The sequence below is a fragment of the Cinclus cinclus genome, chromosome 37 (assembly GCF_963662255.1).
Source record: "Cinclus cinclus chromosome 37, bCinCin1.1, whole genome shotgun sequence".
Classification (NCBI taxonomy): Eukaryota; Metazoa; Chordata; class Aves; order Passeriformes; family Cinclidae; genus Cinclus; species Cinclus cinclus.
Window position 1 is genome coordinate 232 of NC_085082.1, and position 14927 is coordinate 15158.

Sequence of the window (14927 nt, forward strand, 5' to 3'; positions counted from 1 at the left end):
GATGGGGGAAACGGGGGGAGAGATGGGGGAAACGGGGGGAGAGAAACGGGGAGAGATGGGGGAAACGGGGAGAGATGGGGGAAACGGGGAGAGATGGGGGAAACGGGGAGAGATGGGGGAAACGGGGAGAGATGGGGGAAACGGGGAGAGATGGGGGAAACGGGGAGAGATGGGGGAAACGGGGAGAGAGAAACGGGGAGAGACAGGGGGGGAAACGGGGGGGGAAACAGGGAGAGATGGGGGAAACGGGGAGAGATGGGGGAAACGGGGGGAGAGAAACGGGGAGAGACAGGGGGGGAACGGGGAGAGACAGGGGAAATGGGGGGAGAGAAACGGGGAGAAATGGGGGGAAACGAGGGGGGAAAAACGGGGAGAGATGGGGGAAACGGGGGGAGAGAAACGGGGAGAGACAGGGGGGGAAACGGGGGGGGAACGGGGGGGGGAAAACGGGGGGAAAACAGTGAGGAACAGGGGAAAAATGGGGGGAAAACGGGACAATGGTGAGAAACAGTATGGAAAGGGGAAAAATGGGGAAAATGGGGGAAAAATGGGGAGGAAGGGGGGGGTGGAAAGGGGGGGGAGAATGGGGGGGAAATGGGGGGGGGAAATGGGGGGGGGAAATGGGGGGGGGGGAAATGGGGGGGGGGAAATGGGGGGGGGAAAATGGGGGGGGGAAAATGGGGAGGGGAAAATGGGGGGGGGAAAATGGGGGGGGGAAAATGGGGGGGGGAAAATGGGGGGGGGAAAATGGGGGGGGGAAATGGGGGGGGGAAATGGGGGGAGGAAATGGGGGGGGGAAATGGGGGGAGGAAATGGGGGGGGGAAATGGGGGGGGGAAATGGGGGGGGGAAATGGGGGGGGAAATGGGGGGGGAAATGGGGGGGGAAATGGGGGGGGGAAATGGGGGGGGGGGAATTGGGGGGGGGGGAAATGGGGGGAAAACGGGAGGGAAAAGCCGGGCCCAGCCGTGCCCTCACCGCCAGGCAGGCGATGACGTCGCTCTCTCCGAAGGTTTCTCCGTAACTCTGGAATTTGGCGTCCGTGGATTTGCGGCCGGTGCCGCCGTAGCCGTAGGAGAAGGGCTCCTCCCCTGGGGAAAGCGGGAATTGGGAAAGGTGGCAATTCCAAACAATTCCCAGACAGTTCCCTTCGAGGGGGAAAAAAAAATAAAACAGGAATTTGGAAAAAAAAAAAAAAAAAAAAAAAAAAAAAGATGGAAAATCCCAAAAAATTCTCTTTACAGACCCCAAATTCCCCTCAGGGATCCCAGAATTCCACAGCGGAGACTTTGGGGAAACTGGGGGACATTGAGAGGGCACTGGGGACACCTGGGGACATTGAGAGGGCACTGGGACACCTGGGGACATTTGGGGACACCTGGGGACATTGAGAGGGCACTGGGAACACTTGGGGACATTTGGGGACACCGAGAGGGCACTGGGAACACTTGGGGACATTTGGGGACACCTGGGGACATTGAGAGGGCACTGGGAACACTTGGGGACATTTGGGGACACCTGGGGACATTGAGAGGGCACTGGGGACACCTGGGGACATTTGGGGACATTGAGAGGGCACTGGGGACATTTGGGACATCTGGGGCCATTGGTGACATTTGGGACATTTGAGGACATTTGGGGACGTTTGGGGAACACTGGGGGACATTTGGTGACATCTGGGGACACTTGGGGCCATTGAGGGCATTTAGGGACACACGGTGACACTTGGGGACATCACTGGTGACACTGGGACCACCAGGGACACTGGGGGGACACTGGGGGACACTGGGGGACACTGGAGGGACACTGGAGGGACACCGGGGGACACTGGAGGGGCACTGGGGGGACACTGGGGGACACTGGGGGGGCACTGGGGGGACACTGGGGGGGCAATGGGGGGGCACTGGGAGGACACTGGAGGGGCACTGGGAGGACACTGGAGGGGCACTGGGGGGACACTGGGGGGCACTGGGACACGGGGCCATACCCAGCTGGGTGCTGCAGGAGTCCAAGGACCAGCCCACTCTGACCACGTGCGGGTCGGGCTCCGAGGACGGCAGGTGCTGCACGGAGATCTCCTCTATCACCTGTGACAGCCACGGCACGGGGAGGGGACAGCGGGGACGGAGGGGACAGAGGGGAGGGGACAGCGGGGACGGAGGGGACGGAGGGGACAGCGGGGACAGAGGGGACAGAGGGGACAGAGGGGACAGAGGGGACAGCGGGGACGGAGGGGACAGAGGGGACAGAGGGGAGGGGACAGCGGGGACAGAGGGGACAGAGGGGACAGCGGGGACAGAGGGGAGGGGACAGCGGGGACAGAGGGGACGGAGGGGACGGCGGGGAGGGGATAGAGGGGACAGAGGGGACAGAGGGGACAGCGGGGACAGAGGGGAGGGGACAGCGGGGACAGCGGGGAGGGGACAGCGGGGACAGAGGGGACAGCGGGGACAGAGGGGACAGCGGGGAGGGGACAGAGGGGACAGAGGGGACAGAGGGGACAGCGGGGACAGAGGGGAGGGGACAGCGGGGACAGCGGGGAGGGGACAGCGGGGACAGCGGGGACGGAGGGGACAGTGGGGACAGAGGGGAGGGGACAGAGGGGACAGAGGGGACAGCGGGGACAGAGGGGAGGACATCAGGGTGGCTGTGCCACAGCAAGCAGGCACGGGCACCTGGAGCTGGTACTGCCACCAAAACGTGGCATTGTCACCAGGTCCTGTCACTGTCACCTGCACTGTCACTGTCACCAGTGCTATCCCTGTCCCCGTGTCCCCAAGTCCCTGTGTCCCTGTCCCCCCGTGTCCCTGTCCCCCCGTGTCCCGATGTCCCTGTCCCCGTGTCCCTGTTCCCATATCCCCAAGTCCCTGTGTCCCCATCCCCATGTCCCTGTGTCCCTGTCCCCGTGTCCCCATGTCCCTGTCCCCGTGTCCCCGTGTCCCTGTTGCCGTGTCCGCCCCCGTGTCCCCGTGTCCCCATGTCCCTGTCCCCGTGTCCCCGTGTCCCTCACCTTCATCTCGTAGCACACCCGTCCCTGTCTCACGCCGTAGGTGGCCCTGGCCCCTGACCACAGGTAGGCGAAGCCCTCGATGGTCAGGGGGTACCCGCTGTACCTGTCCCGCGCCACCTTGAAGTGCAGGTCACAATTGTCTGCAGGGGACACGAAGGGACAGCGCTGGCACCGGGCAGGTGGCACTGGGGTCGGTGGCACTCGGGTGACAGTGGACAGGTGGCACTCACAGGTGTCCACGGCCACCAGGGAATCGTCAAACTCTTCCTCCTCCTCCTCGGCCGGCGGCTGCGGGGAGCGGCCCCTGCACAGGGACAGGGACAGGGCTGGGGTCAGTGACCACGTTTGGGGTCAGGGACCACCAGGGTGTGGGGTCGGGGACCAGATATGGGGCCAGGAATGAGGATCTGGGGACAGGGATCTGGGGTCAGGGACGGGGTCAGGAATGGGGATCTGGGGTCGGGGATCTGGGGTCGGGGATGGGGTCAGGAATGGGGATCTGGGGTCGGGGATCTGGGGTCGGGGATGGGGATTTGGGGTCGGGGTCGGGGATCTGGGGTCAGGAATGGGGTCAGGGACGGGGATCTGGGGTCAGGAACGGGGTCAGGGACAGGGACTTGGGGTCCCAACCCCAAAGCAGAATGGTCAGAGCCCCAAGTTTGGGGGTCCTGACTGCAAATTTGGGACAATCCCAATGCCAAATTTGGGGGGGGGGGGGGGGGGGTGTCAGAAGCCCAATTTAAGGGGGTCAGAACCCCAGTTCGGGGGGGGGTCAGAGCCCCAAATCTGGCAGTCCCAACCCCAAACTGGGGTCTCCAGGCCCCCCAGTCGGTGTCTGGGGAAGGGGTAATTTTGGGGGGGGGGGTCTCCCCTCACCTCTTCTCCTCGCGGTGCTCGTAGTAGCCCCTCCCCCGCTGCTCCTCGAACGGACGCTTCCGGCTCAGGGGGGGCTGGGTGGGGTCGGGACCCCCCCCAAAATTCCCCCCACGCCCCCCAGGGGGAGGGGCGGCGTAAGGAGGGGGGGTGTTAAAGGTGGGAGGGGGTGCAGGGTAATTAGGGGGGGCGCTGTAATTAGGAGGGGGAGGAATGCTGTAATTTGGGGGAGGGGCGTTGTAATTTGGGGGAGGGGCGCTGTAATTTGTGGGGGGAGGGGCGCTGTAATTTGTGGGGGGAGGGGCACTGTAATTTGTGGGGGGAGGGGCGCTGTAATTTGTGGGGGGAGGGGCGCTGTAATTTGTGGGGGGAGGGGCGCTGTAATTTGTGGGGGGAGGGGCGCTGTAATTTGGGGGGGGAGGGGCACAGTAATATGGGGGAGGGGCGCTGTAATTGGGGGCAGGGGGGTAGCCCGAGGTGGGGGGAGGGGGGACTCCGTAGACCCCCGGAGGCGGGGCAGGGGTGGGGAAGGAGGGGGGAGGGGGGGGGAGGGCATACGGGGGGGTGGGGAAGGTGGGGGGAGGGGGCACGGAGTAATTGGGGTGGGGGGCAGGGGGAGGGGGGAGCTCGTCCGGCTTCGAGTCCGGCAGCTTCAGCTCTGTGGGTGGGGGAGGGGACAGGAGAGGGATGGAGACCCCTCCCCAAACACCCCCAGAGACCCCTCCCCAAACACCCCCAGAGACCCCTCCCCACACACCCCCAGAGACCCCAAACACCCCCAGAGACCCCTCCCCACACACCCCCAGAGACCCCTCCCCAAACACCCCCAGAGACCCCTCCCCAAACACACCCAGAGACCCCTCCCCACACACCCCCAGAGACCCCAAACACCCCCAGAGACCCCTCCCCACACACACCCAGAGACCCCTCCCCAAACACACCCAAAACACACCCAGAGACCCCAGATGCACCCCCAGACCCCCCAAACCCCACCTGGGGGCAGCCCGGGGGACTCCTGGTCCAGGGCTCTCCTCTCATAGCCCAGCTCGGCCTCGGGCTCGTGACCCTCGTAGGGTTGGTGGCCCTGGGGCTCGTGGCCTTGGTGACCCTGATGGTCCTGGTGGCCCTGGTAGCCACCCTGAGGGTCCTGGTGGCCACCCTGGGGCTCGTGGCTGTGGTTGTCGAGGCCATCTGGAACACGGGGTGAAAAAAGGAGAGATTGAATCAGGGGAAAGTGGCAGAATTTGGGAATGGAGCCCTCCAGAAATCAGAGATGGGGGGAGGGAGGATCAGGACCCTCAGGGATGGGAGTGGGGGGGTCACAGGGGTGTCCCATTCCCTCAGGGCTGGGGCTTTCGGGGGTCCCAGATCCCCTCAGAACCGGGGGTCTTGGGGGACCCATTCCCTCAGAACCGTGGGGTCTCAATCCCCTCAGAACTGGGGGTTTTGAGGGTCCAATTCCCCTCTGGGCCAGGGGGTCCAGAGCCCCTCAGAGCCAGGGGGTCCGAGTCGCCTCAGAACCGGGGCTCTCGGGGGTCCCAGATCCCCTCAGAACCGGAGATCTCGGGGGTCTCAGAACCGGGGCTCTCGGGGGTCCCAGATCCCCTCAGAACCGGGGCTCTCGGGGGTCTCAGATCCCCTCAGAACCGGGGCTCTCGGGGGTCTCAGATCCCCTCAGAACCGGAGATCTCGGGGGTCCCAGATCCCCTCAGAACCGGAGATCTCGGAGGTCTCAGATCCCCTCAGAACCGGAGATCTCGGGGGTCCCAGATCCCCTCAGAACCGGAGATCTCGGGGGTCTCAGATCCCCTCAGAACCGGAGATCTCGGGGGTCTCAGATCCCCTCAGAACCGGAGATCTCGGGGGTCTCAGATCCCCTCAGAACCGGAGATCTCGGAGGTCTCAGATCCCCTCAGAACCGGGGGGATCCCAGAGCCCCCTCAGGCCGAGGGTTCACTTCCAGTCGGCCCCGTCAGGGTCAGACCGTGCCCCTGAGTGAAGTCGCTCCAAGCCTCTCACGGAGAGCCCAGCAAATCTCCCACCCACTGCTCCGCACCCCTCACACCGCGACCCTCTTTGCACTTACATCGGCCCTCAGCGCCTGCCGCGTCCCCCCGCCGAGCTCCTTCGCAGTCCAGAGCCGCTTGCAACCGCTCGGCCAGCTCGGCCTTGAGCCCGCGGGTGTCCAGGCCACGACGGCCCAGCTCGTCCCGAAGCTCCTGCACCCGCAGCCGCCGCGCCTCCATGGCCGCCTCGCACGGCCCCTCACGGGGCCCGATCAAAATGGCCGCCACCTCTCCCCCTTCCCCGGCCCGGCCCGCGCCGCTCCTTAACGCGCGCTGCCATTGGCCGAAACCCCCGAGCGAAGATGTAACGCCGCTTTTCATTGGGCAGTGCTCTCCCGCCTCCCCCCGGCTTCCCGCCCGGGGCCCCGGATATCTGTAAATCGGGCGCTGATTGGCTGGAAGAGCAGGGTGAAGTTGTAACGCGGTTTGTCACTGGTTAGCGCTGCCGCGATGGGCGGGAGGCGGGAAGGGGCGGCATGCACAGCCATTGGTTAGAATATCTGTCTGTCAAAAGGTAGGCGGGGGTTCGGGGTGGGGCTATCTTCTGATTGGATACATTTCTGGACGTGGGCGTGGCCAACCCGCGGCTGTTCTGCGCGTGGGGCCGCCCGGGTTGCCTGGCAACGGGAGCCGCGCGCCTATTGGCTGGTTACCGGAAAGTGACGCCCCCATTGGCTGACACCATATGGGCGTGGTTTTAGGCCACGCCCCCTCCTCCGGCCACGCCCCCTAGCCCCGAAATTCCCACGGGCCTCCCCAAAAAGAGAAAAACGCTCAAAAATCCCCCCCAAAAAAACCTCAAAAATCCCAATGGAAACGAAACAACAAACAACAAGAACAACAAAATCCCCGAACCCAGATAAAACAACCCGAAAACTCCCCCACAACCTCCCCGCAAACCCAGAAAAACCACGCCCCTCCCAAAACCCCCGAAAAAACCCAAAAGACAAAAAAAAAAAAAAAAAACTCCTTGAAAACGAAAAAAACTAAAAAATAATCCCCAGAAACAACAAAGCAACCCCCCCAAAAAATCCCTAAAACACCCCAAAAAGCCAAAAGTACGCAAGAACGCCCCTCACAAAAAGCCGGAAACGCAAAAGGAAAACCACAAAAAACCACAAAAAACTCCCAAAAACGATTAAAAACTTCCCTCACATTCCCTCAAAACCATTCAAAAATAACAACCCCAAAAACCCAAAAAAACCCCAAAAACCAAAATCCCACAAAAACAAAGCAAAAGAAAAATCCCCCCCCCCCAAAAAAAAATCCGTTCGAGAAAAGCACCCCCGAAATTCCCAAAAACCACCCCCAAAAAACCGCGGAGAACCCCAAAACCCCCAAAAAAACCCAGAAAACCCAAAAAACTCCAATAACACCCAGAAAAACCCCCAGGGAACCCCAAAAATCCCAAAAAAAACCCTAAAAACCCTCAGGGAACCCCCTCCCCAAAAAAACCCCAAAACCCCCGAAAACCTTCCCAGAAAATCCCCGGGAACCCCAAAAACCCCAAACCTCAGGGAACCCCAAAAAACCCCAGGGAACCCAAACATCCCCTCCCAAAAAAAAATCTCAGGGAACCCCAAAAAAACCCAAAAATACCCCCCAAAAAAACCCCAAAAAACCCTCAGGGAACACCCCCCAAAAAAAAACCCCAAAACCCCCAGAGAACCCCAAAAACAACCCCAGAGAATCCCAAAAAAAAACCCCCAAAATATTCAGAAAAACCCCAGGGAACCCCAAAAACCCCCCAAAAAACCCCAGAGAACCCCAAAAAAAAACCCACAAAAACACCCCCCAAAAACCAAAAAAACCCTCAGGGAACCCCCCCCCCATAAAAAAACCCAAAACCCCCAGAGAACCCCAAAAACCCCAAAAACAACCCCAGAGAATCCCAAAAACCACCCTAAAAAAACCCCAGAGAACCCGACCCCCCCCCCAAAAAAAAAAAAATTCCAGAGAACCCCCAAAAACACCCCCCAAAAAAAACCCCAAAAAACCCTCAGGGAACACCCCCCAAAAAAACCCCAAAACCCTCAAAAAACCCCCAAAAATCCCCGGGAACCCCAAAAACCCCAAACCTCAGAGAACCCCAAAAAACCCAAAAAAACCCCCAGAGAATCCCAAAAACCCCCCCAAAAAACCCCAGAGAACCCGACCCCCCCCCCCCAAAAAAAAACCCCAAGGAACCCCCAGAAAACCCCAAAGCCCCTCAGGGAACCCCCCAAAAAAAAACCCCAAAAATCCCCGGGAACCCCAAAAACCCCAAACCCCTCCCCAAAAACGAGGCCGGTGCTGGAATGGAAACTTTATTGGGGGGGGGGGGTCAGGTGGGGTCCCTGATTTTGGGGGGGGTCCAGGGGGGTTCCCTTTCTTTGGGGGGGGTCCCTGATTTTGGGGGGGTCCGGGGGGGGTCCCTTCATTTTGGGGGTCCCTGATTTTTTTTGGGGGGGGTCCCTGGGGTGCCCCTGTACCTTTGAGGGGGGGTCCCTCCTATTGGGGGGGTTCCCTTTATTTTGGGGGGGGGGGTCCCACAATGCCCTTGTACCTTTGGGGGGGGTCCCTTTATTTTGGGAACTCCCCCCTGATTTTTGAGGGGGGGTCCTGGTGGGGGGGTCCCTTCATTTTGGGGGTCCCTTTATTGGGGGGGGGGTCCCTGGGGTGCCCCTGTACCTTTGGGGGGGTCCCTTTATTTGGGGGGGGGGGGGGGTTCCAAGGGGGTCCTGCCCTTTTGAGGGGGGTCCTGGGGGGGGGTCCCTTTCTTTGGGGGGGGGGTCCCTGATTTTGGGGGGTCCTGGGGGGGGTCCCTTCATTTTGGGGGTCCCTGATTTTTTTTGTGGGGGGGTCCCTGGGGTGCCCCTGTACCTTTGAGGGGGGGTCCCTCCTATTGGGGGGGTTCCCTTTGTTTTGGGGGGGTCCCACAATGCCCCTGTACCTTGGGGGGAGGGGTTCCCTTCATTTTGGGGGGGGTCCCTTCAATTTGGGGGAGGGGATCCCTGGCAGTACCGCAGCTTCTTTTTTTTTTTTTTTTTCTTTTTTGGGGGGGGGGGGGGGGGGCCGAGGAATTTTCCCATCACGCCCCCTCCTCAGAAGCCCCAAAATCGGGGGGGGTCGGGCACAGCACGTAGCGGCCGGGCCCCCCCCCCTCACCGCCGGGGGTCTCCGGGGGGGGGTCCGGGAGGGTTTTGGGGGGCTCGGGGGGGGTCGCCGCCCCCGCCCCTCCCCCGCCCCGGGCCATGTTGACGTAGAGGGGGTCGGGGGTCTCCGGGGGGGGGGGCAGCCCCCGCAGGAGCCCCCCCAGGGCCCCCCCCAGCTCCTCGAAGGTGGGACGGGCCCGGGGGTCGGCGGCCCAGCAGCGACGCATGAGAGCGTACCTGGGTGGGGAGGGGGCACAAATGGGTCTGGGGGGGGAAATGGGTCTGGGGGGGCGCACAAATGGGTCTGGGGGAGGGGGCACAAATGGGTCTGGGGGAGGGGAAATGGGTCTGGGGGGGGCACAAATGGGTCTGGGGGGGGAAATGGGTCTGGGGGAGGGGGCACAAATGGGTCTGGGGGAGGGGGCACAAATGGGTCTGGGGGAGGGGAAATGGGTCTGGGGGAGGGGGCACAAATGGGTCTGGGGGAGGGGAAATGGGTCTGGGGGAGGGGGCACAAATGGGTCTGGGGGGGAAATGGGTCTGGGGGAGGGGGCACAAATGGGTCTGGGGGGGGAAATGGGTCTGGGGGGGCGCACAAATGGGTCTGGGGGAGGGGAAATGGGTCTGGGGGGGGCACAAATGGGTCTGGGGGAGGGGAAATGGGTCTGGGGGGGGCACAAATGGGTCTGGGGGGGGCACAAATGGGTCTGGGGGAGGGGAAATGGGTCTGGGGGGGGCACAAATGGGTCTGGGGGGGGAAATGGGTCTGGGGGGGCACAAATGGGTCTGGGGGGGGGAAATGGGTCTGGGGGAGGGGGGGATGGGTCTGGGGGAGGGGCACAAATGGGTCTGGGGGGGTGGGGAAGGGGTCTGGGTCCGGTAGAAACAAAATTGGGAAAGGGGTCAGGGGTGAGTGAGAGGTCAGGGGTCACTCAGGGGTCACTCGGGGTCACTCAGGGGTCACTCAGGGGTCACTCAGGGTCACTCGGGGTCACTCAGGGTCACTCAGGGGTCACTCAGGGTCACTCAGGGGTCACTCAGGGGTCACTCAGGGTCACTCGGGGTCACTCAGGGTCACTCAGGGGTCACTCGGGGTCAATCAGGGGTCACTCAGGGGTCACTCAGGGTCACTCAGGGTCACTCAGGGGTCACTCAGGGGTCACTCGGGGTCACTCAGGGTCACTCGGGGTCACTCAGGGGTCACTCAGGGGTCACTCAGGGTCACTCAGGGGTCACTCAGGGTCACTCAGGGGTCACTCGGGGTCACTCAGGGGTCACTCTGGGTCACTCAGGGGTCACTCAGGGTCACTCAGGGGTCACTCGGGGTCACTCAGGGTCACTCAGGGGTCACTCGGGGTCACTCAGGGGTCACTCAGGGTCACTCAGGGGTCAGTCAGGGGTCACTCAGGGGTCACTCAGGGGTCACTCAGGGTCACTCAGGGGTCACTCAGGGTCACTCGGGGTCACTCAGGGGTCACTCAGGGGTCACTCAGGGGTCACTCAGGGTCACTCAGGGGTCACTCAGGGGTCACTCAGGGGTCACTCGGGGTCACTCAGGGGTCACTCAGGGGTCACTCAGGGGTCACTCGGGGTCACTCAGGGGTCACTCAGGGGTCACTCAGGGGTCACTCAGGGTCACTCAGGGTCACTCAGGGTCACTCAGGGTCACTCAGGGGTCACTCAGGGGTCACTCAGGGGTCACTCGGGGTCACTCAGGGGTCACTCAGGGGTCACTCAGGGGTCACTCAGGGTCACTCGGGGTCACACAGGGGTCACTCAGGGGTCACTCAGGGGTCACACAGGGGTCACTCAGGGGTCACTCGGGGTCACTCAGGGGTCACTCAGGGGTCACTCGGGGTCACTCGGGGTCACTCAGGGGTCACTCAGGGGTCACACAGGGGTCACTCGGGGTCACTCAGGGGTCACTCAGGGGTCACTCGGGGTCACTCAGGGGTCACTCAGGGGTCACTCAGGGTCACTCAGGGGTCACTCGGGGTCACTCAGGGGTCACTCTGGGTCACTCAGGGGTCACTCAGGGTCACTCAGGGGTCACTCGGGGTCACTCAGGGTCACTCAGGGGTCACTCGGGGTCACTCAGGGGTCACTCAGGGTCACTCAGGGGTCAGTCAGGGGTCACTCAGGGGTCACTCAGGGGTCACTCAGGGTCACTCAGGGGTCACTCAGGGTCACTCGGGGTCACTCAGGGGTCACTCAGGGGTCACTCAGGGGTCACACAGGGGTCACTCAGGGGTCACTCGGGGTCACTCAGGGGTCACTCAGGGGTCACTCAGGGGTCACTCAGGGGTCACTCAGGGGTCACTCGGGGTCACTCAGGGGTCACTCAGGGTCACTCGGGGTCACTCAGGGGTCACTCAGGGGTCACTCAGGGGTCACACAGGGGTCACTCGGGGTCACTCAGGGGTCACTCAGGGGTCACTCAGGGGTCACTCAGGGGTCACTCGGGGTCACTCAGGGGTCACTCAGGGGTCACTCAGGGTCACTCAGGGGTCACTCAGGGTCACTCAGGGGTCACTCGGGGTCACTCAGGGGTCACTCAGGGGTCACTCAGGGGTCACTCGGGGTCACTCAGGGGTCACTCAGGGGTCACTCAGGGGTCACTCGGGGTCACTCAGGGGTCACTCAGGGGTCACTCAGGGGTCACTCAGGGTCACTCAGGGGTCACTCGGGGTCACTCAGGGGTCACTCAGGGGTCACTCAGGGGTCACTCGGGGTCACTCAGGGGTCACTCAGGGGTCACTCAGGGTCACTCAGGGGTCACTCGGGGTCACTCAGGGGTCACTCAGGGGTCACTCAGGGGTCACTCAGGGGTCACTCGGGGTCACTCGGGGTCACTCAGGGGTCACTCAGGGTCACTCAGGGGTCACTCAGGGGTCACTCAGGGGTCACTCAGGGGTCACTCAGGGGTCACTCACAGCCGCTCTGGACACTCCGGGGGCTCTGGCAGGCGCCGCCCCCCCCTCAGGAACTCGAAGACTTCGCTGTTGTCCAGCCCCGGGTACGGAGTGAGGCCCCGCGCCGCGATCTCCCACATGGTCACTCCGAAGGACCACTGCGGACACGGGAGAGACACCTGAGGGACACCTGGGACACCTGGGACACCTGAGTGACCACTGCGGACACGGGAGAGACACCTGAGGGACACCTGGGACACCTGAGGGACACCTGAGGGACACCTGAGGGACACCTGGGACACCTGAGGGACACTGAGGGACACCTGAGGGACACCTGAGGGACACCTGGGACACCTGGGACACCTGAGGGACACCTGAGGGACACCTGGGACACCTGAGGGACACCTGAGGGACACTGAGGGACACCTGAGGGACACCTGGGACACCTGGGACACCTGAGGGACACTGAGGGACACTGAGGGACACCTGAGGGACACCTGAGGGACACCTGGGACACCTGAGGGACCACTGCAGACACGGGAGAGACACCTGAGGGACACCTGGGACACCTGGGACACCTGAGGGACACCTGAGGGACACCTGGGACACCTGAGGGACACCTGAGGGACACTGAGGGACACCTGAGGGACACCTGGGACACCTGGGACACCTGAGGGACACTGAGGGACACTGAGGGACACCTGAGGGACACCTGGGACACCTGGGACACCTGAGGGACACTGAGGGACACCTGAGGGACACCTGAGGGACACCTGGGACACCTGAGGGACACCTGAGGGACACCTGAGGGACACCTGGGACACCTGAGGGACACCTGAGGGACCACTGCGGACACGGGAGAGACACCTGAGGGACACCTGGGACACCTGAGGGACACCTGAGGGACACCTGAGGGACACCTGGGACACCTGAGGGACACCTGGGACACCTGGGACACCTGAGGGACACTGAGGGACACCTGAGGGACACCTGAGGGACACCTGGGACACCTGAGGGACACTGAGGGACACCTGAGGGACACCTGGGACACCTGAGGGACACTGAGGGACACCTGAGGGACAATGAGTGACCACTGCGGACCCGGGAGAGACACCTGAGGGACACCTGGGACACCTGAGGGACACCTGAGGGACCACTGCGGACACGGGAGAGACACCTGAGGGACACCTGGGACACCTGAGGGACACCTGAGGGACACCTGAGGGACACCTGGGACACCTGAGGGACACCTGAGGGACACTGAGGGACACCTCAGGGACACCTGGGACACCTGAGGGACACCTGAGGGACACTGAGGGACACCTGAGGGACACCTGAGGGACACCTGGGACACCTGAGGGACACCTGAGGGACCACTGCGGACACGGGAGAGACACCTGAGGGACACCTGGGACACCTGGGACACCTGAGGGACACCTGAGGGACACCTGGGACACCTGGGACACCTGAGTGACCACTGCGGACACGGGAGAGACACCTGAGGGACACCTGGGACACCTGGGACACCTGAGGGACACCTGGGACACCTGAGGGACACCTGAGGGACCACTGCGGACACGGGAGAGACACCTGAGGGACACCTGAGGGACACTGAGGGACACCTGAGGGACACCTGAGGGACACCTGGGACACCTGAGGGACACCTGGGACACCTGAGGGACACCTGAGGGACCACTGCGGACACGGGAGAGACACCTGAGGGACACCTGGGACACCTGAGGGACACCTGAGGGACACCTGAGGGACACCTGAGGGACACCTGAGGGACCACTGCGGACACGGGAGAGACACCTGAGGGACACCTGGGACACCTGAGGGACACCTGAGGGACACTGAGGGACACCTGAGGGACACCTGGGACACCTGAGGGACACCTGAGGGACACTGAGGGACACCTGAGGGACACCTGGGACACCTGAGGGACACTGAGGGACACCTGAGGGACACTGAGTGACCACTGCGGACACCGGAGAGACACCTGAGGGACACCTGAGACACCTGAGGGACACCTGGGACACCTGAGGGACACCTGAGGGACACCTGAGGGACACCTGGGACACCTGAGGGACACCTGAGGGACACTGAGGGACACCTCAGGGACACCTGGGACACCTGAGGGACACCTGAGGGACACTGAGGGACACCTGGGACACCTGGGACACCTGAGGGACACCTGAGGAACACCTGGGACACCTGGGACACCTGAGTGACCACTGCGGACACGGGAGAGACACCTGAGGGACACCTGGGACACCTGGGACACCTGAGTGACCACTGCGGACACGGGAGAGACACCTGAGGGACACCTGGGACACCTGAGGGACACTGAGGGATCACTGCGGACACGGGAGAGACACCTGAGGGACACCTGGGACACCTGAGGGACACCTGGGACACCTGAGGGACACCTGAGGGACACTGAGGGACACCTGAGGGACCACTGCGGACACGGGAGAGACACCTGAGGGACACCTGAGGGACACCTGAGGGACACCTGGGACACCTGAGGGACACCTGAGGGACACCTGAGGGACACCTGGGACACCTGAGGGACACCTGAGGGACCACTGCGGACACGGGAGAGACACCTGAGGGACACTGAGGGACACCTGAGGGACACCTGAGTGACCACTGCGGACACGGGAGAGACACCTGAGGGACACCTGGGACACCTGGGACACCTGAGTGACCACTGCGGACACGGGAGAGACACCTGAGGGACACCTGGGACACCTGGGACACCTGAGGGACACCTGGGACACCTGAGGGACACCTGAGGGACCACTGCGGACACGGGAGAGACACCTGAGGGACACCTGAGGGACACTGAGGGACACCTGAGGGACACCTGAGGGACACCTGGGACACCTGAGGGACACCTGAGTGACCCCGACAGACCAAGGAGTCACTCA

The 14927-nt window shown here is 63.0% G+C and overlaps 2 protein-coding genes across 2 annotated transcripts in view; both read right to left on the reverse strand.

Annotated features, from left to right (window-relative positions):
* Nucleotides 1-977: 977 nt before the first annotated feature.
* LOC134055963 (heterogeneous nuclear ribonucleoprotein U-like protein 1) lies at nt 978-6185 on the reverse strand (the record flags this gene model as incomplete). Its single annotated transcript, XM_062512435.1, has 9 exons — nt 5969-6185; nt 5041-5073; nt 4876-4980; nt 4082-4540; nt 3886-3976; nt 3240-3313; nt 3010-3149; nt 1987-2086; nt 978-1090 (listed from the first exon to the last, which is right to left on the reverse strand). Coding segments are annotated over exons 1-9 (1275 nt in total), but the record flags the coding sequence as incomplete, so codon positions are not given.
* A 254-nt stretch (nt 6186-6439) lies between these two features.
* LOC134055964 (tyrosine-protein kinase receptor UFO-like) overlaps nt 6440-14927 on the reverse strand; it is a 35912-nt gene continuing 27424 nt past the window's right edge. Inside the window, exons 10-12 of the mRNA XM_062512436.1 lie at nt 12016-12152; nt 9181-9319; nt 6440-6565 (exon numbers count right to left, since the gene is read on the reverse strand). Coding sequence (XP_062368420.1) covers nt 6440-6565; nt 9181-9319; nt 12016-12152 — 402 coding nt within the window. The remainder of the gene's footprint in view (nt 6566-9180; nt 9320-12015; nt 12153-14927) is intronic.